We start from the raw sequence: 22,766 nt of genomic DNA, 5'->3' as shown, positions 1-22,766 counted from the left end.
AATGTGGAAGGGGGATATAGGTTTGAGCTCTGTCCGCGCGTCCATCCCAGTTAAAAGGGACAGCTTTTCTCAGAAACTGTTTAAGATAGGATAACCAAGTATGGTGTGTGGCTGCAAGGCAAGGCAAATGGATTTGTATAGAGCATTTCATGCACAAGGCAACTCGATGTGCTTTACATGATCAAAAAGTGCAACAGAAAACATTCAACAGCTTAAAATCTATAAACATTAAAGTCGGCAAAACATTTTTTTTAAATCATCAGTAAAATCAATTAAAATCATCAACAAACACATTACATTAACAACATGACCAAAAATCTCCCTCTCAATCATACGCAGTAGAGAAAAAAGTGCCTTTAATTTTGTTTTTAAAATGTTCACATGTGATGCTGACTTCAGTTCTGCTGCAGTTTGTTCCACTTCTTTGCAGCATAACAACTAAACGCAGCAACACCATGTTTACTGTGAGCTCTGGGCTCCACTATCTGACCTGTATCCATAGATCTGAGATACCTGCTGGGTTCATACCTGACTAACATCACTGATGTATTCTGGACCAAACCCATTCACAGATTTATACACCAGCAGCAGAACTTTAAAGTCTATTCTGAGGCTGACTGGGAGCCAGTGTAAAGACTTTAAAACTGGAGTAATGTGTTCTGATCTCTTTGTTCTGGTTAAGACCCGAGCTGCAGCGTTCTGAACCAGCTGTAGATGTTTGATGCTCTTTTGGGGGATTCCTGTCAGAAGACCATTACAATAGTCCAGTCTGCTGGAGATAAAAGCATGGACCAGTTTCTCCTGATCTTTCTGAGTCATTAAACCTTTCACTCTGGAGATGTTCTTTAGGTGGTAGAAGCTGTTTTTGTGATAGATTTGATCTGACTGCTCAATGTAAGATCTGAGTCAATCAGAACACCAAGGTTTTTGACTTCAGTCCCCAGTCCTCTCACTTCCACACAGGTGACCCCTGGTGGACATAAACACAGACTTCCTGGGTCTCCAGCGGGTGGGATTCGGACTCTATCCGGGAATGATGCTCACATCTGAGCACTAAACCGAGAAGAGAAACAGGAGAAACAGTATCAAAGCGAGAGCTCACCTTGCTTCCACTGTCCATCTCCCAAGCTTTTAACTTGTGGTTTTTCTGTATTTATCTTTATTGTTGTTAATTTTGTTTTTGACTTGTGTAGTTGTTTTAACAGCTGTAAAGTGTCTTTAAATTTTTTTAAAGTGCGTATGAATAAAATGTATCATTGTTATTGATTACACAAGCGAGATTTCCGAGTGTGAAAAGGACAGTATGAGTTCTGACTTTGAAAAAGTACATTTATGAGGTCCACCATTCAATAACCAGGTCCACGAATATATTTATTAAGCAATTATTTTACAAATATAAAGGAAGTGCACAAGTTGGACAGGTCGATAAGTGAAACAGCTCTGATCAACTGATTGCTCACTGTTTAAAAAGCAGGAAAAACCTGAATTTTTAGCTTTTGTGCAGTATTAGCTTTAGCAGATAACTTGGTCTTTCTGCCTTGGAGAACGATACCACGTTTCCACAAAAATTCTTTCAAGGAATCAACGCTTTAACGGTAAAATAATCTTAATCTCTGCTTCAGTTTATGTGTAGAATGACATCAGTAGCTCCCGCTCTGCTTCTCCAAATTAGCTGGAACCACACTGTCCATGTAAATCCTTCCTCACTGTGTTCTTATCTCACTTCTTCTTTTGGGGTCCTGCACCCGCTTGACATCCTGCTAAGCAATTTCCCCTGCTTCTATTTTTCAGACCATAATTTTGATTCATAAATATTGTTTGGGACATAATTCTGTTGAGGCTCTTACCAGAGTGAAAGACTAGTAGAATAAAAAAGGAATGGTGTGTTGTTGGGTGCATTGGTGCGTAGCCACAACAAATGAATGGATAAATCTCTGAGAGCCAAAGCTGCAGAGAGGAACGAGCTCTCTCTCTCTCTGCTCTCTAACTTTATAGCCTTCAACAACTCAAAGTTTATCCTTTTTCACAGTCTGCCAGTGAAAGCATTGATGTATCCTGGGAAACAAGGTCAGATTGGAACTTTGTGTTGAGGATGTTTCTCTGTTAGAGGACTGGTTTCCGCTACAGTAAGAAAGAACTGTGGGAGGTTGGTTACTGGATATTTGTCTCCCTAAATAATGCTGCATTCAATTGCACTCTTAACCCAGATGAATCTGACAAAATGAATCAGAAAAGTGCAATAAAACGGCCCTTAAGCTCAGGACCCCGACTCAGGAATTTGGGCAGGTTTAAAGCAGCCCGAGTCAATCAGAATGACGTTTTAGCAAAAAGGTTGCACACACAGTTATATGTAAATAGTAAGATTCGGAATGATAAACCGATGCGACCGGATATCCGGTTCAACGAGAATAACTGCTGCATTGGTCGCAGCCTCCTCAATCAATAGGAATTAGCCACGAATTCCAAGATGAATCGGTTGTAGAGTCATGGATCAGGTATCGCAGGTGTGCATTGTGGCTGTTCCCACTCAACGTTTTTAGAGTCTGCTCAGTAGGGTCCAGCGCGAGGAGCCCTGGTAACACGCTTCCACCCATTTAGCGTACTGCCTTGATGACTTACGCAGCCCAGCTACGCCACAAATTTAGGTATCTCTGCCACTGGAAATTCTACCAATGTCTTGTTCAGATGATCAGATCATAGAGGTTAGTATTAGTACTAGTAGCTCTAAAAAGACGAAAAAACTGAACGGAAAAGTTTACGTTAAATCTTGTTTTTCAACCTCAAATAACATATTTAAAAACAAACTTCACAGAAAAATGAGCAGTTGAACACAATGTAGGGTGATAATAACTAATGATCACAGCAGAGTTTAGGTTTGGGGAAAAAAAATAAAGTAGCGAATATTTTAAGCACATAAGAAGGTGGTTGCTGCTTTGTCCTTCCACTCTCGCTCCCCAGGCCTGAGGCTAAAGTTTCAGATGACCACCAGGGGTCTTCATTATAAGGTTTGTTTATAGGTGTGTAACTTCTTTACATTGAAATGTTGCATCTTAGTTACGTACCTCTCATGCTCAAAGCATTATGCTCAGGCTGAAATGTTGCACTTTGTTGTTTGTATTCTGTGCTACTTTTACCTTTGGAGTTCCCATCTAATGAGTCTGCCAGACTTTTTTATTTGGTCCATGTCTAAAAATAAATACATTGACATGTGATTTTGTTGTTCTGTTTTTGTTTTACCAGTGCCATTAGGCCACAATGCTTGGGGATATGTGGTATTTTACATATTTGAAAATAAATTATTATACTGTCACTTTAGAATTGGATTCTTTATTTTATAAAATGTCTACAACAAATATTTACCATAGAAACAAATTGTATAGTTCCTACACTGTATCGAATCGATTCGTATCAAATTAGTCAGTAATAAAAGGATATTGTTTTTTAATCGAATCGTAACTTGTGTATTGAGATGCATATCGAATTGTTTATCACAGAGAGATGTGCAACCCTAGTAAATAGTCTGTAGTGGCATTTTCATCCCCACTCTGTTCATTTAACACTGCTCTGCATAAGTGGTGATACTGTATAGTTTAATGTATACTTTATACAGTCTATTGTTCAATGATCATAGACTTCAATGGTGAGTTCAAGCAGAGTTGGAACCAATTACATTTCTCAGTTACAATTACATTTTCAATTAACCATGTTCAATGACAATATTACTACCAGAATTTTTTCCAATTACAATTAAATTACAATATTTTTTTTTCATCCTCAGAAAGTCAATTGCAATTACGTTCTTAATTGCTAAAGTTAAAATCCAATGAATCACAATTACTGGGCCTGAAATTAATAACAATAAAAGTTAACCTTCCTCTTGTGTTAGCTTTGTGTTAGCATTTCTTATGATAAAGGGTCCTAAATCAGCTGTAAAATACACTAATAACAAATATCATCTAACTTCTTTACTATCTATTGGTTACCTTATTAGGCTTCCTAATCAATGAAAATATATACGTTTAAATATTTTTGTGTGGGCATCTGAGCATTTTTTGTGTCAGTATACCATTAGGTTAAAAAAAAAATGTAAATGGTAAAATGTGGGAAAGTTTGAAATGTAACATATTTTAATAATTGTTAACTACATATGTGTAAAACCGTTAGGTGGTTACCCAGTTTGGCGTTAGATTATAATTGACAATATTTATAGAATTTTTATGCAATTACAATTACATGTCAATTATCTAAATTTAATTACAATTTAATTATGATTATTACATCAGATTTTTAAAATTACAATTATGATTATGCCATAATTGTAATTAATCAATTACGCGATTACGATTATAATTCACCTCAACCCTGCGTTCAAGTCATACTTAAAGTGTATGACATTTCTCTCTTAGCCTCAAGGAGCTAATATATTTACCCAGAAGGCATTTTTGCTCATCTAAAACTATTAAAAAACATCAGCTTGCTGTGGCCAGTCAAGTTTCCCGAGCTTACCTCGGAGGTCGACATTGACAACAGGGATCTTTCCGAGTTCCGTGTACACAGTGAATGTGACCTTTGAAACTTGTAGGTTTAGTTTTGAAACTTTTGACTATGTCATGGATCATTTTAATCATTAATTTTAATCTCTTCTAAAACAAAGTGACTAGTAGCTGGACAGCTCATCCTGAGTGTGACACTATACAACACAAAATTAGTACACAGGGGCCCTCATTTATCAACCTTGTGTAAAGGATTTAGTAATACAGGACCAGCATGTGATTTATGAAACATTCATATGTGACCAATCCCAACGTACAAATGATTTGGTGTTAAAAAATTTGGCGGCTGAATTTGATCGTCATTAACATGTTATGCCCTTAAATATTCCTGGTTCGTAGGCCCCGCCCACTGATTTCAAACAAATACTGCCAAAATGGAAATGTTTCCAAAATGAAAATTGGCATCCTCACATCAGAGGTAGAGCTAAACAAGATGCACTTTTTGGACTTGTGTAAACCTGACTTAAAAGATCTCATTTAAACGCTCTTTGAAGGGTCAGCTACAGAGCAGGTGACATCTGCCCCCCTGTGTGCGCTGTGAACAACTTCACAGCAGAGATCCAGGAGAGAGACACAGAAATATGACGTTTCCATCGACCTCACTTGTCTGCACGCTTAAGGCAATAAATATCACATTAGAATACTGTATTTTAACAATCAAAACCCTTAAAAATGACTTTGTTGTCCCTTTTGTGTTTATTATGCCTTTATCCATTTTTAACTATACTTCATCACATTACTTATTAATTACTGCAGTGTATTTGTAAAATGTTGAGGTATACTTTATATTTAAAGGCATGAATGAGGTCCGGTTTCCCAGTGAAGGCTGTGCTGAACACAAGGATCTTGCACTGTGCCTCCTCACGCTGCACTGGCTCATCAAACGGTGTTCCATAATGCGTTGATGTGGAAAAACATCTCAGGCTAAAAATAATGTCATAGATTTTCTCTGGGCTACACAGCAGCGTTCTCCCTTTCCTTGGATGGTAGCAGAGTTTACCAGTAGGGTCATACGGTAATCCATGTGGGGAAAACCAAAAAAGTGGTATCAGTATTAGTAACGTGGGCTTTTTTAATATAATTTTCTTTTGTTTCATTTGTTTTAATCTATTATGAATATGTGTCTACTTATGCTTAAATGACAGTTGAGGTTTGTTTAATAATTATTTTCACTGTCACTCACATTTTGCTGCTGCTTCACAAATCCAGACACTGAGATTTGCGTACACGACCTCAGAGCTGGCGTAAGATCTAGATTGTAGCGTACGTTCACGTCAAAATTCATAAACACCGAAGCTTGTGTGATTTTGGTTGTATGAATGGTTGATAAATGAGGGTGTGTAATGCTGCGCTCCCTAAGCTCAATGATCAAATAAAGTGTAATTTCTTGATTCAGCGATCAGATCTAAGACCTTTAAAGGTCACTTGTTGGAGTCCCAGTAACAGCTCCAAAGCAATTTGCTGTGATTAGACGCTGTAGCACATTGATTCAGTTTGAAAAGGAAACAGCTCACGAAGAAAGTGGGCATTAGTTCATCTCTTCTTGTGTAAAATCCATCCGCCCTGATCTCATCTTTGGAGCTCCTTCTCACACCGTTATTCAACGATGAAGCCTGCATGGATGCATCAGCCAATGGGATAGAATAGAGAAGAATACTTTGTAGAACTTTATTTGTCATTGCAACAAGTAAAACACAATTACAAATGCCCTTCAGTCACTGCAAACAAGATTTTTTGGAACAGTGACTAAAGATCAGAAAAACCTCTGACAACAGGAAAAATGAGACCAAATAAACATCTCTGTGAAGACACATCCACGCACGTGATGATGCATCCAACCTCCTACAACTGAGTGTGAAGACAACTGGCAGATGCGCCGTGTAGCTGTGATATAAACGTCAAACTTCTCTCAGCGTCGTTCATCCATTACGAGGAAAAAAGACGAGCACGTGTTATGGCTGTCATTGGTGACAGCTGACGTTTTGTTTCAGAGGATATTTAATGTGAAGCAGACTGTGACTGAGTGTCTAATGGCTGAAGTGATCTCTGCTAGAGGTTTGGGAAACACAGCCGTGGAGTTAAAAATGGGAGAAATCCAGATCCAGACACTGTCAGACAAAGATGGATCACCTAGCCACTCCTAAACACCCAGAGGACAGCAGGAAAAATCACAGAGCAAGCGTGACACACCAGAGAGAGGAAGTAGAGTAGAGGAAGGAAGAAATAACACACACACACACAGAAAGATTATGTCAAACTGCACCACAGCTGGGTACACACCCTGGACCTCATTTATCAACCGTTCGTACGTTCAGATCTGAGCGTATGACGTGCGTTCGACCAAATTCACACATTTATGAATTTTGACGTGAGCGCACACTACGATGAGATCTCATGTCAGGTCCTTGTGTACTCAAATCTGAGTGTGTGGATCTGTGGAGCAGAACAGCAAAGTCTGAGTGAGTCTGTAAATAAAGTATGAAACAAGCCTCAGCTGTCACTTAAGCATAAGCAGACACATTCAGAACAGATCAAAATGGATTATTAAAATGAAATAAAATGAATTTAAAAAAGCCCACATTATTACTGATATCACCTTTTTGACTTTCCTTCAACAGAATACTTGATTAACCCGCTGACAAACTCTGTTACCAGACACGAGATTCAGCAGTGCAACAGCCTGACTCGTCAACTTTTTCTTGACCAAAATATAAAAAATTGTCACGATCAAATAGCAGGGATTTACGCTTTTAGGCTGTAGGTGAGTACGGTTTCATTTAAACCATTATTAGGCAGTGGTTAAGTTAGTTATTGAAAATTGAATTCAAACCTCAACCTGAGTCCATTCCAATACGAAAACAATGTTCACTGCCTCCGTTATTCTCTTCCACAGACCTCCTTAAATTCCAGTTCTACAGAAAAGAATATATTGATATCTTTTCACATGATATATCATTTCACCTTTGGTGTTTAGCACACGAAGTAATGTGAAAAGCGTTTTTGTGTAGTTTACATGTTCTCTGTGCTTATGTGGGTCCTTAAACTCTCCTTCCTGTTACTGCATCTTTTTCTGCTGATGGCTGTTTGATCAATGTCAAAACATTGTATCGACATGTGAAAGTTGGGAGAAATGTGACATCGTTACAAAACTCAGAATTTAATCCGACAAGTGATTTTAAGGGAACACCGTTTGATGTGATGTGCGCACGCTTTACAGACAACACACAGAGACCTGTCAAATGTGGTGATGGAAAGCCATAGAAGTGGAGCCTGTGGTGTCAGCGACAGAAAACCATCAACACTCCCATAGAGTGGAAACAACGTTTGCAGTGGAATGATGGCTTTGCCAGCATCAGCCTTCTTTATTATCACCAGTCAGAAGGAATCCCGGCTGTTGTACTTCGTCTCATTATATCTGTGAGGAGCAGCAGTGGAGATGGGCTGTGATCAGACGATGGCTTCATCTGCCTCTACTGACGATCCAAACTAGCTATAAGCCTAAAGAGAGAGAGCAGAGAGATGGATCACTGTATCCTCTTACTGCGTCGTCTCCAAATGTTCATCATTGAGGATCCAAATGCAGAAAACAAATCAACGTGTAGAAGAGATGTTGAAGTATCCAAAAGTCTGATCACTTCCAAACTTGAGTACCAATAGGCAACAGGAGGAAACAACAAACCAAACATTAGTCTTTAATTATAACCACCACCAACAAACTAATCAAAGTGAGGTCACTGAATGGAGGAGTATCAACAGGATGGAGATAACACACCTCATCAAGTGGAGGGAATGTCATGACACAGCTGAACAGGAACAAGCATGAAAAGATATAAAAAAACACACAGGACTAACCAGACTGAACACTAAAGCTCTTTCCTAGCAGTGTGGCTTTTAGTCTTAGGCTGTGTTCAAAAGAGCATTACTAACATACTCTACACTATAAACTCAATGAGTATATACTGTCTACTATTAAAAATGTGCCAATACATTGATTATTAGATTAATCACGATTTGACACGTGATGATTAGATAACGAATCATAAATGTAAAAAAATTGATAGTTTATTCATAATAACTAAATGACAGGAAGACAACCGCTGCTCACGAAACAAAAGTGAATGTCAAGGATGCCACCCAGACACCTGAAGTAACTTGTTTAAAAGTATAAAATAGCCACACAGTAAGGGGGGAAAAAACCGAATCAAATCATAATAATCGTTATCGTAATAAAATTGTTGATTAATTGAATTGAACCCTGAATTTTAAATCAAAATCGAATCATGAGGTTCCTTAGATGGCACACCCGTATCTACTATATACCATAATGAATGAATAAAGAATCTCTAGTTTACTCTACTCTATAAGTATGGTTAGGAGGATTAGGATGATGACCGTTCCCACTGAAGTATACTTCCGAGTTTCCCAAAATGTATTTCAAACCTACAATGACACAAACATGAAGTACTGAGGCTAAATGTCTGTTGATTCTCCACCTTTGAAAGTTATGAAAACATTTTTAGTGAGAAAGTGACCAAGTAGAATATCAACATGTGCTCATTTGATCCAAAAACTCGCATATACACATTTCATTTCAACATTTCGGAGATTCTATATTGACCATTTACTACTGGCAAAACTACCAGTTAACTTCAAAACAAGAGACCGATCAAAAGCGTTAAAAAGACAATGGACGACAAGAAAATATGTTTTTGTTTGATTTTTAACTTGAAACTGGTCCCAGGACGACTTTATATTCCACTCGTCATGCATCATGGGGCGGTTGAGTATGACTAGTGTGTCCAAAATGTCCTGATATAGTATACATCCGGGTATTTCTCGCATACTCAATCTTTTCATACTTTCTAATGTGAATGCACTACATATTAATTTTGACTTCAAACTTGTATGAGTAGTACGTTAGTATGTGATTTCAAACACGGCTTATGGACGAAAATACTTGTTAGTTTAATCATTTCAAAATTGGATAGTTTTAGTCAACAAAAACTCAAAACTTTTTTTGTCTGATTTTAGTTAATAAAAATGGAGTATTAGTCTTTTAGCTTTAATTTAGGTTAATAAATGTTTGAAATTGGAATCAAAGTTTACAGGTTGTAGCGAAAATTTATCACTTAAAGGTCCAGTATTATGCTATTTTTCAAACATCTCCATTTGTTCTAAGAACCCCAACAACATAGTGTTTGAGGTTTTTTTTCCCAAACTCGCCTGTTTTCTGGGGTTTTAGCCCTCTGAAAAGTCACTTTCAGAGCAGTTCAAGAAACGGACTGTTTTGGGGCCTACTTATGCATATGCATGAATGGGTGTGTCTATAGACGAAGACTTCATGCCTCACTCTTGCGAGGGAGATCAGTGATCACCAAAGCAATATTCTTTTGCTATCCACACACTGTTGTTAATGTTTTCAGCCAAAAAAACTTTACATTACTGTAAAACACTTGGATATTTAAGCGGCTATTGTGATTGTGAGTCAGACAAACAAGTGTGCATGTGAGAGGGAGCAGCGGATTAATGGTACGTTCACACCAAACTCGTTTTGGGCATCAAAATTGTGCCTCACCCGCGTAGTTGGACGCTTGTGCTCATTGAATACAGACGCTTGTCACCAACATCAAAGATGCTCGGGATGCGTGTCGAGGGGAGGGGCTTCTCTGTTGCCGGTGGTGTTCATACAAGATACTGTGGCGATCAGTTACGTTCATAATTCACCCAGTGACTGTGAAGTGGTGGGGAACATTGTTGTGTTGAGAAGGCTGTGTTTCCGTCGGATGTATTTTGGTGTGACTCAGTGTGTGCACTGTGATGTTAGAGGGCTATAAAGACGTGTGGTGAATGGAGAATAAAGTCTTGAGTTCCTTGCTGAACACGCCGCCTCTGACTTCCATTCATCGGCTCTACTTTAAAGAGAGAGTGGCTTGGCTTTATTTGCGCCTCGGCGCCGTTTCTGGATTCACCAGAGCTGACCTCGGACGAGAGGCGCTTTCAGCGCTACTTTTGTCTCTCCTGTGCCCAGTTTGACGACCTACTGGCCTGCATTGGCGCTCGCAACTCCTACCAGGATCCCAACTACAGGTGCTCTGTTCCAGTAAAAGAGCGCCTGTCCATCTGTCTTTGCCTCTGGTTAGTGTTTTTTTTTCTCATTATTCTGAATATGTCACGGTTGGGAACGCTCCTGATTGGTCGATGCACCGCGATATGCTCCAAAAGTTTAACAATCCCAACTCCAGCCACGTTGGAGGAGTGTCCACCGCGTGAAAAGCTTCAAAACGCGCCGCACAGGAACCTCTGATGCTCTCCAGAAGCGTGTCCACCATATATTGTGAATATACACCTGCCGCTTTTGACGCTTTCGACGCATTTGGTGTGAACGCGCCATAAATCTGCTGCGGCTTCAAACACTCGCCAGAGCTGCTACATCACTTTTTTGTCATCCTCTCCACTACTTATTTCAGGAATAGTCCATTCAAGGTGTTAGTCCACTGTTTTGTCCAACTTCTGCGTCGCATTGTGTCACAAACACGTCAGATCAAGTCAAAGGCGATACAAAGAGATATAACGGATACCAAAAATGGAACTGCTCCGGGTGCTACAGCGTTGCTGCCCACTGCTCCTAAGGGAGGGGTTAAATGCAGAGAACACGTTTTGTGTTTGTAGCTTGACTCATATGACAAAGTATAATCGATAAGAAAAAAAACAATGACCATCAAAAAAGATGTTCTTCGGCCGATCAGATGCCTTTAGCTCTGAGAGAGTGTGCGTGTATGTTCACTGTGGAGGCGCGGCACCGGCAGCAGGAACTTCCTGGAGGTGGCGGTTCAGACTTTTGTGACATCACAAATGCCTGAATCGGAGGGACCGCTCGTTTTTCAGAAGAGGGCAGAGCAGCAGCTCAGATTCGAGAAAATTGCTCAGAGATGCAGGAAGGAAGCCCAATTATGCTTTGGGTGTGTTTTTGATAAGGAATTAACATTGTAATAAGGTTAAAAGCTCAACAAAGTTAATTTAGCATGATATAGAACCTTTAAAGGCGGGAGATCCGAGTGAGAGTGAATGCAGCAGGAGATGAGAGCTGCCAAATGATACGAGGAAAAGGTTTAGTTTAGTTTAGCTGCAAATGTGTAGTGACTGAGCAACATTTATTGTAATAAAGGCTGCAGCATTTCTCAAGACAGACCCGAGTGCTGCTTTTCAACGCTGCTAGTAAAGTAAAGGGTTAACCCTGAAGTTAATGACAGTAAATTTAGCCCTGGAGTATCAACCGTCCACCAAGCCCCTTTGTTGAGGCTCTGCCATCGTCCATTAACAAAATAATAAACTGAAACGTGTGTATGTGTGACCAGTGACCGTAGTTATGGGCGTGACCAAACAAGGCATTGCTGTTGTTTTTTTTCTTAGCTTTTGACAGACATTACACGGACAATAGGAGGAAATGTCCTTCGTTTTAAACGTCTGACAGGCCACCCTCTGACATTTTTGTCCAGTCTCGTGGTGTCAATGAAAACTCACCCATGTATCATCATGTTTTAGTCATGAAAGAGCCACATAAACAACTTGGTATGTAAAATTTATGCTCAGAGAGGAATGGTCGTTTGAAGAATTTCATGATGACATAATTTAGCATGAAATTTCTGTTTATGCGTTTTACGTCAAATGAGGAAACATTACAACTCAATTCTTTGCCTTTTAAATTTTGTTTCTTTTCTCATTTATTTCATGCTTTAACCAATTTATATCAAACCTAATTACATCAAACTAACACTGAAGCATCATTTCCATCATGGTATTTCCATTACCTGATAATTTACTAATTTAAACTTAGGATATATACTTACAGGCAATTCAGATGCTCTTTATATGTATTACTATTTCTTAGTTAAATATTTCAAATAAGTATAAGTCAATAGTTAATTCCACTTCACTTAAATCAAATAAATCATTCAGCGTTAAACAGTTTTAATTTAAGTTTATTTAACAAGTGAATTTAAATAGCTGGTATTAAAAGTAAACTACCACAAATAATATTTATTGAAATGCCTTTTAGTCAGAGCTATTTAATTCAAAATTAAAATTTTTAACATATTGCTTTGTTTGTATGAATGTTTTTTCATATCATATCTATCATTCTGCTCCATATGTTCATTAGCTCGTCTCTTTCTGACAATCACGAGGCGTCTCTATTAGAAGCAACAACAGATCTAAGTGAACAAAGGGAGGCGATAAAGACATTATTAGATAGCTGTATTATTCTCTCAGCTATTTATCTTCTGTTTACTGGTTTGTGTGTGTCTTGTAGGTGCTGGGCGGTGCTGGAAATCGTCCCACAGACGTCGCTACCAGAGAGGAGGACAACATCGTCTTCTGAGCCCAACGCTCCCACAGCTCATGCTGCCTCATTCCAGTTGTTCTCCAACATCTCCCTGGAAGAGTGAGCGTTCTCTCTTATATAATGTTTTTTAACTCAGAATTAATTATTCTGAATTCAAGTATTCTGCTTCATGTTTACATGGAAATAGTCATTTCAAATTCAGTTTGCATGGAAACATGTTTATTTGCCTTCAATTTTGCTTTAGGTCCGAGGATTGTAATTGGACAGATGTGACATATTCACGTCTATCAGGAGATCACGTTAAGCATGGTTTAAAAACAACCATATTTTTATTTGGAAAAAAAAAATCAGAAATATTCATAAATGCAGATTTTTAAAAAGGAAACCAGGTTTTTAAAAGAGCTAAAATATTTAAAAACATTAAGTTTGTCCATTCTAAACCTGCTGCTAAGATTTGTCTTTTGAGTGAACTCTGATACATTTTGATTTTAGTTTTATTTTTTGTTCTTAATTGTCAATGTTGTATATTGTGTTTTGATCACTTTTTGTTCATTTTGTAATGTAATTATAAAAATTATATTTTTTATGTTGGATTTAAGGGACGTGCCTCGTTTTAAAATATGGGTGCATCATTCAGTGCAGTGACAGTAGTGAAAGAAGGGATTGAAAGTGAGGAGATGACGTGTCCATATGCCCCAGTGCTGGGTTCACTATTATAAAGAGACTCCTCTTTTTATATTGGGTGTGTGCAGAAGTTGCATGTTTTCCCTACTCTAGGTTCCTCCCAGTCACAAAAATAGGACGTTTCTCTTATTTTTCCTGGTATTATTGAATATTATTAGACAGATTCAGACAGAGTGAATTCAATACTGTATTTATTGTTTCAGAGAAATACGGAGCAAAGAGGAGTAAGTCCAAATATTTCCTCTCCAACCTTTATAATAATAAGGGAGCTCCGTGCAGCCAAAGGGGACGATGGTGTTACATCTAAGGGGAATTGTGTGAATGTGTGCAATTAACAGCCTCTGAGTGAATATGTAATTATTTCAAAGCATCCTTGAATGGTAAGCGCTGCCTGGCACCAGCCTGCCTTTTGTATTAAATCTTCTTTCATTACGTCGCTTTACAGAACAAGCATTTTTCATTTTGATTGCTTGGCTTTTACATTTTATTTCTGTGCTATTCTTTCACCCCTCAGTCATTGTTGGTCTCAGAAATAAAAATGCGACTGCTGTGACCCTCAGTAACAGGGACGCAGCAAAGCTTTGATAGAGCAACACTGCCACCTAGTGGCAGGATGTGGATGTGTAGCTCAGTCATGAGAACCTGCTTTAGAACATTCTTCTTGTGCTATTTGAACTGTGTGGGAATGTTTTGTTTAAGAATATACAGCTGGGTTGGACTTTCCTCCATGATGGTGTAAATATCTGGGATCAGGTCACAGCAACACTCTCTGTTCTATGTTCTCTCTGTTCTATGTTCTGTATTCAAACAATATTCCAGTTATTCTGTCATATAAGAAGCTAGAGGAATAAAGCCATCTAAAACCACAAGAAGCCTTGCCATCGATCATTCTTCATGGTGTCAGAAGTGGGATCAGGATTGTGATCCCACGTTCACTGAGAGCTGACATCTTGGAAAGAGTACATGACAGACATCAGGGGTTAACAAAGTGTAGAGAGAGAGAGAGAGAAATCATCGGTGTCTTGGCCTGGACTCTGTGCAAAACTTAAAAACACTGTGATGTCGTGCCACGCATGTCAAGAACAAAAGCGAGCACAACAAAAAGAGCTGCTCATCTCTACATCCCTACCCCGACCGACCGTCCATGGAAAAGAATAGCTCTCGACCTCTGTGAACACAACAAAATAAACTATCTTGTTGTGTCAGATTATTACTCAAGATTTCTCGAGGTGCTCCAACTGCCATCCACAACCAGCACTCAGGTTGTTCAGAGACTTTAAGCAATCTTTGCAAGGTTTGGAATCCCAGATGAGGTGGTGAGCGATAACGGTCCTCATTTTTCCAGTATGGAATTTCAGGAACTGGCCAAACAGTTGGACTTTCAGCACATCACATCCAGTCCTCATCACCCTCAAGGGAATGGCCATGCTGAGAGAGCAGTGCAAACTGCTAAAAGGAACCTCAGACAAAAGTATCCACCCATAGCGCGGATGTGCTACAGATCGACTCCCTGTACCACCAAGGGAGTCAGCCCAGTGGAACTCTTAATAGGGAGGAAGATAAGAACGATGTTCCCCACACTTGAAAATAATCTGCAACCCAAATGGCCCAGCAGGAAGATGGTTTGGCAAACAGAGGAGGAGAAAGCAAGACAGGCTTTTTATTCCAATCATCGTCATGGAGTCCTACATCTGCCACCACTTTGACCAGGAGATGCAGTTTTCACCAAGTTAGATCATCCCACACCGACTTCAGGACAATTTCAATCCAGAGCTGGTCGGGTGTGTAAACTAGTTAACACCGGCTTGACTTGTAGACAGACACTGGAGTGCCAGTCATATGGCCTTTTGGGTTCTGCTTGGGTTATGTTAGAAGAATATGGTTACTACTCATTCTAACATACTACTTATTCTAACGTACTACTCATACTAACATACTACTCATTCTAACGTACTACTCATTCTAAAGTACTACTCATTCTAAAGTACTACTCATTCTAACGTACTACTCATTCTAACGTACTTCTCATACTAACATACTACTCATTCTAAAGTACTACTCATACTAACGTACTACTCATTCTAACGTACTCCTCATACAAACGTACTCCTCATACTAACGTACTACTCATTCTAACGTACTCCTCATACAAACGTACTCCTCATACAAACGTACTCCTCATTCTAACGTACTACTCATTCTAATGTACTACTCATACTAACATACTACTCATTCTAACGTACTACTCATTCTAACGTACTCCTCATTCTAACGTACTATTCATCATTCCTTGCCGCCATGATGAATTCATGTTGGGTGTGGGATACATATGTATGTGTATATACGTATATATGCATATGTGTGTATCCATAAAATGAAGAGTCCATCCTTAAGACTGCTCTACTGTAAAGTGCCTTGAGATACCATTGGTTATGATTTGGCGCTATACAAATAAAGATTGATTGATTGATTGATTATATTAAGTCTGACGTCAAAATTAGTATGTAATGTGTTCATAGTAGATTGTATGAAAAGATTGAATACATGAGAAATACCTGAATGTATTCTATATTCTATATATATTGGACATATGGTGGGTAGGGCTGGGCAATATAATGAGATATAATGTATTTTTTTTTGTATACATTTTTAGTTTAGTGTATTTTGAGTAATTTTCATATTTTTGTCAAGTACGCCAAAAATGCATTACGAGATAGGAATTGCCAAAAAAATAATTCATCGTAGAATCATGAAAATTGACACAGAAGTAGACCATGATAAGCCTGTTATTAATTATTAAACCAGTTCAAAGTGGAAAAACGGACATTGACACGTTGGCCCCCCCTACAGAGTGAAGAGAATTTAATATGAGACAAATGTCCTATTTTAACACACTTTTCATAAGGAGTTTCACCGACAGAGCTCAAACTTGCTCTAGATCATCTATAGAAGTGGGACACCAAAAGTTATCCAAAGATTTTTTTTTTTTTAAGTGCTCCCATTTTCACATGCAAACTTTGATTTGCGTCAATTGTGAATCAATTGTTAAACTCTCTGCCCTAAACCAGCTCAATGTGGAAATACAGAAATTTGCGCATTATCGCTGCTTGCGGCTTTTCTTCCAGTTGTTCTGCGCATCTAAGACTTGCTGCAATGACGCACTGGGTGACAACATAATCCAACATGGCGACCCGGAATAGAGCCGACACTATTTAATAAGAACCTTAAAAGACATGGATATAATGAAAAAAGGGGATGGACAGAGGCATAACATGCAGACATTAGCACGGACACATGGACTTATCACACACATAGAGATCAGCAAATGAAACAGGCTTCATCGAACGAGTGATACTAAGACCCAGAGACAGAGTAAATGTGTACCTGTACTGCTGCACAGGCTAAAATATCACCAAGTCTATCATTGTAACGGTTATTAGAGTTGGTTAGGTTGTGTGGTCTTCTGTGTTACAGCCAACAATAAAATGTTTGCTGTGTGTTTTTCCCAATAGACGTGATCGACGTGACGTTTGCCCCTGTCCAATCTGAGCTTTCCCAACCCCCAGACCTAAAGCGGAATGAACTAAAGCCGAATAAACCGGTTTTCCATGTAAACTTCAGTTCAGAAATTACTATTTCCATGTAAGCAGAACACTTTAGTTCTGAATTATTTATTTTGGAATAACTAATTCCAAATTAAAAAACATCATCTAACCGTGGTCTATTAGCTGCACACTAACTTCCATGTGTGCAAACATCACTGAAATAATGTCATTCATTGTTCACTGTGTGAAATGCAAACAAAGCTAGTAAGAGAAACCGTTGTAAGCACTGACAGAGGACGTGATTCATTATCGCTCTACCTGGGGATGTGTGAGATAAATTAGGCGTGTCCCTTTAAAAAGGTGCAGAATAATGAGGCTCGTGTCTTTCCAAAGCAGCAGATCTGTTGGAGAGCCAAAGACTCAGTGATGAATGTGAGGAGGAAAGGTCGGCCCATTCAGTCCAGTCCAAGTACTGATGGAGTGTGTGCGTGTGTGTATGTAGGGCCTCCCATTCTCCATTATGGTGGAAAAGAACAAACTGAATGAAAATTCTGAAACGCAAAAAGCAATCTGACCCAATTTTTCTTACCTCTCTGTATTTAAAATCAGGCTCCAACATGACACGGAAATGCCTCACATGTATGTTGTAGGACATTATCACACATTTATACACTATTTTTCATCAAAAAACAGTGATTGAATGCCTAGAAAGTTTGACAAATAGACAAATATGTCCAATCTCACTCAAAATCCTGTTTAGTACAATTTCAGGAAGTTTAATAGCAGTAAAGTGATGGTGAGGTGAAGTCTCATGAAGCATCGTATCACGCTTCATGTGCACACGAAACCACCTACTGGCTAAAAATGTATGAATAATATAATTATCTTCAAAAATAATCGCATGTATATGATACAATTTTTTTCATATATATTTTCTGTGTAAGTTTTCCCAAAAGTAGTTCCATAGGATTTGAACCGAGCCCTTCCAGTCCTCCAACGCTTTTTTCTGTGTTGTTCTCTATTATTTACTTACAAAACTCTCATCCTAACCTTCAAGGCCCTCACATAAACTCGCCACTCCATATCTCACTGAACTCCTCCACATAAACACACCAATCGGACCCTCAGATCATCTTCCTCTCTCAGCCTTCTCATTCCTCATGTCCGCATGATCACCATGGGGTCCAGAGCCTTCAGCCGCTCTGCCCCCCACCCCTGGGACTCCCTCCCACCTGACATCCGAAACATTGACACTCTGACCATCTTCAAATCACATCTCAAAACCCACATGTTCAAACAAGCCTACTCACTCTGATTTCCATCCACCACACTGCAAATCTTCTTTTTAAAATTTGTTTTTTGTAAAACTGTTACTTACCTCCTTTTTAAATCTCTAATTTTTATGTTTTATGTTTACTGCTTTGAATTTCTATGTTTTTATTGTTGCTATTTTTAACTCTGCCTGTAAGGTGTCCTTGGGTTTTTTGAAAGGCGCCCACAAATAAAATGTTATTATTATTATTATTATTGTTGTTGTCGTTGTTATTATTATTATTATTATTATTGTTATTATTATCATGTTAACCTAACACGCTTGTTAAAAGCACTTGTTGACCTTGGAAGAGGTCATTAAATACGAATGGCTAACTTGGATAATGATGTGTACAGAATTTTATTCAGAATTGTGAGACATACAATGAAGTAATCTTTTGTTTCAAAGATACATCTGTACTTATCCTCTCTCATTGCTCCTCAAAATCATCCAACTTTCTCTCTTTAAACTTTATTAAATACATCTAAACTATCAAAACACTATCCACGGTCACGTGATGCAGTCAGGGTGTGATGATCCACTTCACTGGCTTCCTGCCCTAAATGCCGTTTTTTCTACATTTTTACTGATTAAACTCCCAGCTACCTCTGTGATTTTTGTTTCCAACTATGTTCGGAGATGAAAGGAAAACTTATTTACGAGAAACATCGAAGAAATCACGCACTGAAGCAAAAAAAACGACACACATGGCCAGCGCAGAAGCGAATTCGGATAATTGCGATAGCGTGCTGGCGGAGGAAAATGTTGCAACCGCTATTGCCCAGAATGTTACGGAGAAACTAAGTGCCATCATGGAGCAGAAGTTTGCCGAGCTGCAGTACACTTTGGACAGAATGGGCACTGAGGACAACGTTAAAAGGATAACTGAGGCTGAGAGCTGCATTTACGAAGGCGAGGAACGCACCACATCCCTGGAGAACCGAGTCGCTGAACTGGAACAAAAAGTTAAGTTCTTAACTGACCGATCCGAGGACAGCGAAAATAGGAGCCGCAGAGAGAATTTAAGGTCTCGGTCACAAAGAAGGTACATAAGGCCGACAGGCAATTAAGTTTTTTGAAATCTGGCTCCCAGGCACGCTTGGACTGGAGAGCAAGCAAGGGACGTTAAGATTGACAGGGCGCACAGAGCCCTCGGGCCGCCGAAGACAAATTACAACAGACCTGTCATTATTAAACTTCACAACTTTAACAGCAAACAGCGGATTCTTGCAGCGGCCAGAGAAAAGGGTGAGCTCACCTACCAGGGTAGCAAAGTTTACATCCGCCAGGATTTCTCGGCGCAGGTGAGGGATGCCAGGCGGCAGTTCAACGGGACGTGTGAGCGGCTTATCTGCAGAGGAATACGGTTCCAAATGTGCTACCTGGCCTCCTTATGCTTCACTTTCAACGGAGAGGAACACGCTTTCAAAAACCGTCAGGAGGCAGACGACTTTCTGGGCAAGAATGGATCCGAATGACTGTGTGGACGGCAGCGCTCCAAGAGATACAATTTCTGACTCCTCCCACCTCTCTTTATTTGAAGAAGAGAATCACAAGGTGCGTAAATGACTGTAAAGACATTTGTTTGCCAGAGTAGGCTTATTATTATTATTCTCCTTCTCTTCTCTCATTGTACTTAGCCTACATATTTAGGCTAAAGGGGAGGTGCTGGGAAGAGCAGCTGTTAATGCGCTGTCTGATATTTGGAAACCAATCGGGTTTTTTTTCTTGTTTGTTTTTTTCTTTTTTTCTTTATGAAAATGCAGTACATTATACAGACTAGGGTTTGATCATGTTGTTGTTATGTTGTGGGGAACAACCTGGCTCTAGGATGGATAGACCTGCAACTGATGGGTTGCATTCTCTCTGCGGTGGAGAGATAGCTCTCTGCTTCACCGGTTCCAGGGAACTGTTTGCCATTTGGCTGTTTTTTGTTCTTGTTTTAGGGGGTTCTTCAACATCGGGATGCAATCCATCATTTGGGGATGGGTTGTCACAGACAGTCTTATTCATTTTATTACTTCTTGCTTTTTTGTGCATTGTTTTTATTACAGTCCATTTGTCTACCAAGTGCATTATAACTCACTTCGTTACCTTTGTACTTCTATTTTTTTAATTTTTTTTAATTATTATTCTCTCTCTCTCTCTCTCTCTCTCTCTCTCTCTCTCTCTCTCTCTCTCTCTCTCTCTCTCTCTCTCTGCTGAATGAGTGATCTTAAGGTTGTTTCACTCAATGTGAAAGGTATCAACCATGTCATCAAATGCCAGAAGATTCTAGGTTTCCTTAGGACAGAAAAATGTCAGGTAGCTTTTCTCCAAGAAACCCACCTTACAGATTTAGAGCAAATTAAATTAAGGAGGAGCTGGGTGGGTCAGGTGTTCTACTCCTCATTTAACTCAAAAAGTAGGGGGGTTGCTGTTCTCCTACATCACAGCCTGCCTTTCACTCTTGATAAAACCATAACAGACAAAGATGGCCGCTGTGTATTTCGGTCCAGCTATCTGTATGGGGTGTTGCTTATTTTTGGATGTATATATGCTCCAAATGCATATGATGCTTCTTTTGTCCCACAACTTCTGTCAGACGTGGCCACATTTTCTTCTCCATATGTATTGCTTGGAGGTTATTTGAATTGTGTTTCTGAAAGTATGTGGTGGCACACTGAGGTTGGGGAGTGTGGATGGGAAGTGTGGAACATAAAATTGCCTTGTATGCTGATGATATCCTTTTATTTCTGACGTCCCCATGACAATCAAATTCTGTGATACTAAACATTTTCAACAAATTTTGTTTTATATTGGGTTACAAGATTAATTTTTCGAAATCTGAAGCTACGTATGCCACTGGGCACTCTGATCTTAAATGATGTTATGGACGATTTTCCTTCTACATGGACTGTTAACAGTTTCACATATCTTGGAATAAAAGTGTCCCCCGATTTGAAGGATTTGTCAAAATTAAGTTTTGCCCCAATTTGCTTATCAATTAAAAAGGATTTGGAGCGTTGGCACAAACTTCCACTGTCTCTGATGGGTCGGATCAGTCTAAATAAAATGAATGTCCTCCCTCGCTTACTATATCTCCTTCAGATGCTCCCCCTGTACATACCCAAGAAAACTAATCAGGATTTAGAAAAAGCATTTTCAAAATGTATTTGGCATGGCAAAAAACCAAGGCAGAAGCTCAAGATTTTGCAACTACCCACAGATATGGGTGGCATCTCTATGCCGAACTTGATATTTTATAACTGGGCCTGTCACGAACGCCATTGCTGGCTATGGCTAAATGCATATCTTAAAAGAGACTTGTATTGACTCTTGGGCATGCTTCTCGCACTCCCCCTGGAGCTTGGTTATTTGTGATGCAAGCAAGATAAACCCAGAGGTTAAGAGTTACCTTATTATATACAACAGCGTCAGGGTATGGCACGATTTAAATAAATATATGGGAAGGAAAAATATTAAATCTGTGCTCTCCCCTATAACCCATAATCCGGATTTTCCTGCTGGCATTGGCTCATCCGTGTTCTCTTCCTGGCGGGATAGAGGAATATACTGTAGGTAATTGGTGACCTATTCAAAGATAACATTTTAATGTCCTTCCAACAGCTACAATTAATATTTGATATCCCCAAGCAAAATGTTTTTGCATTTCTGCAAATGAGGCATCCGAGAACGTGAAAATGAAAAACATTTTATATCATCATTTTATTCACTTCTCGGCTCCTTTAACACGTATGACCTACAAAATCTTTCTATGAACTGGGAAAAGGATTTGGATATTGAATATATAGAAGATGAGTGGCAGGCTGCTATACGTCTGATCAATACTACATTCACATGTAACAGGCTAAGGGAAACTCAGTACAAGATACTACACAGACTTCATATCACCTCCGTCATCTTGCTCAAAATAAATCATTCCTTTTTCCCTATATGTATTAAGTGCCGCATTCATAGGGCAACATACTGTACTTTCATTACTTTTGGGAGTACAAGATGATCTCCAGATTTTGGACGTTTATTTCCAAGGAGATCAACAGGATATTTAAATTGAGGGTACTATGTCTTCCTGCTACTCAATACAAACTTCTTGAGAAGCTCCTTGTAATTGCTTGGAAGTGCATTTTGCACAATTGGATTAAAGATTTTCCACCAAGTGTTACCCTTTGGTACAGAGAGGTGTTTGGCCTATGGAAGCCCAAAAGAGTCATAATTAAATAAATAAAAACAACATTTTGAAATAAATACCATTTTGATGAATAACTGACAAATACATAATATGGCCATTAAATTGTTAAATAAGGTAATATTATTATGAAATACGTTTC

The 22,766-nt window shown here is 39.0% G+C and overlaps 1 protein-coding gene across 1 annotated transcript in view; it reads left to right on the top strand.

The window, feature by feature from the left end:
• Window positions 1-22,766, top strand: part of LOC114462241 (uncharacterized) — a 134,977-nt gene that overhangs the window by 95,134 nt on the left and 17,077 nt on the right. Inside the window, exon 13 of the mRNA XM_028444933.1 lies at window positions 12,862-12,993. Within this exon, the coding sequence (XP_028300734.1) occupies window positions 12,862-12,993 (132 nt within the window). The remainder of the gene's footprint in view (window positions 1-12,861; window positions 12,994-22,766) is intronic.

The sequence above is a fragment of the Gouania willdenowi genome, chromosome 4 (assembly GCF_900634775.1).
Source record: "Gouania willdenowi chromosome 4, fGouWil2.1, whole genome shotgun sequence".
NCBI lineage: Eukaryota > Metazoa > Chordata > Actinopteri > Blenniiformes > Gobiesocidae > Gouania > Gouania willdenowi.
This window is presented reverse-complemented; position numbering and strand designations above follow the sequence as displayed.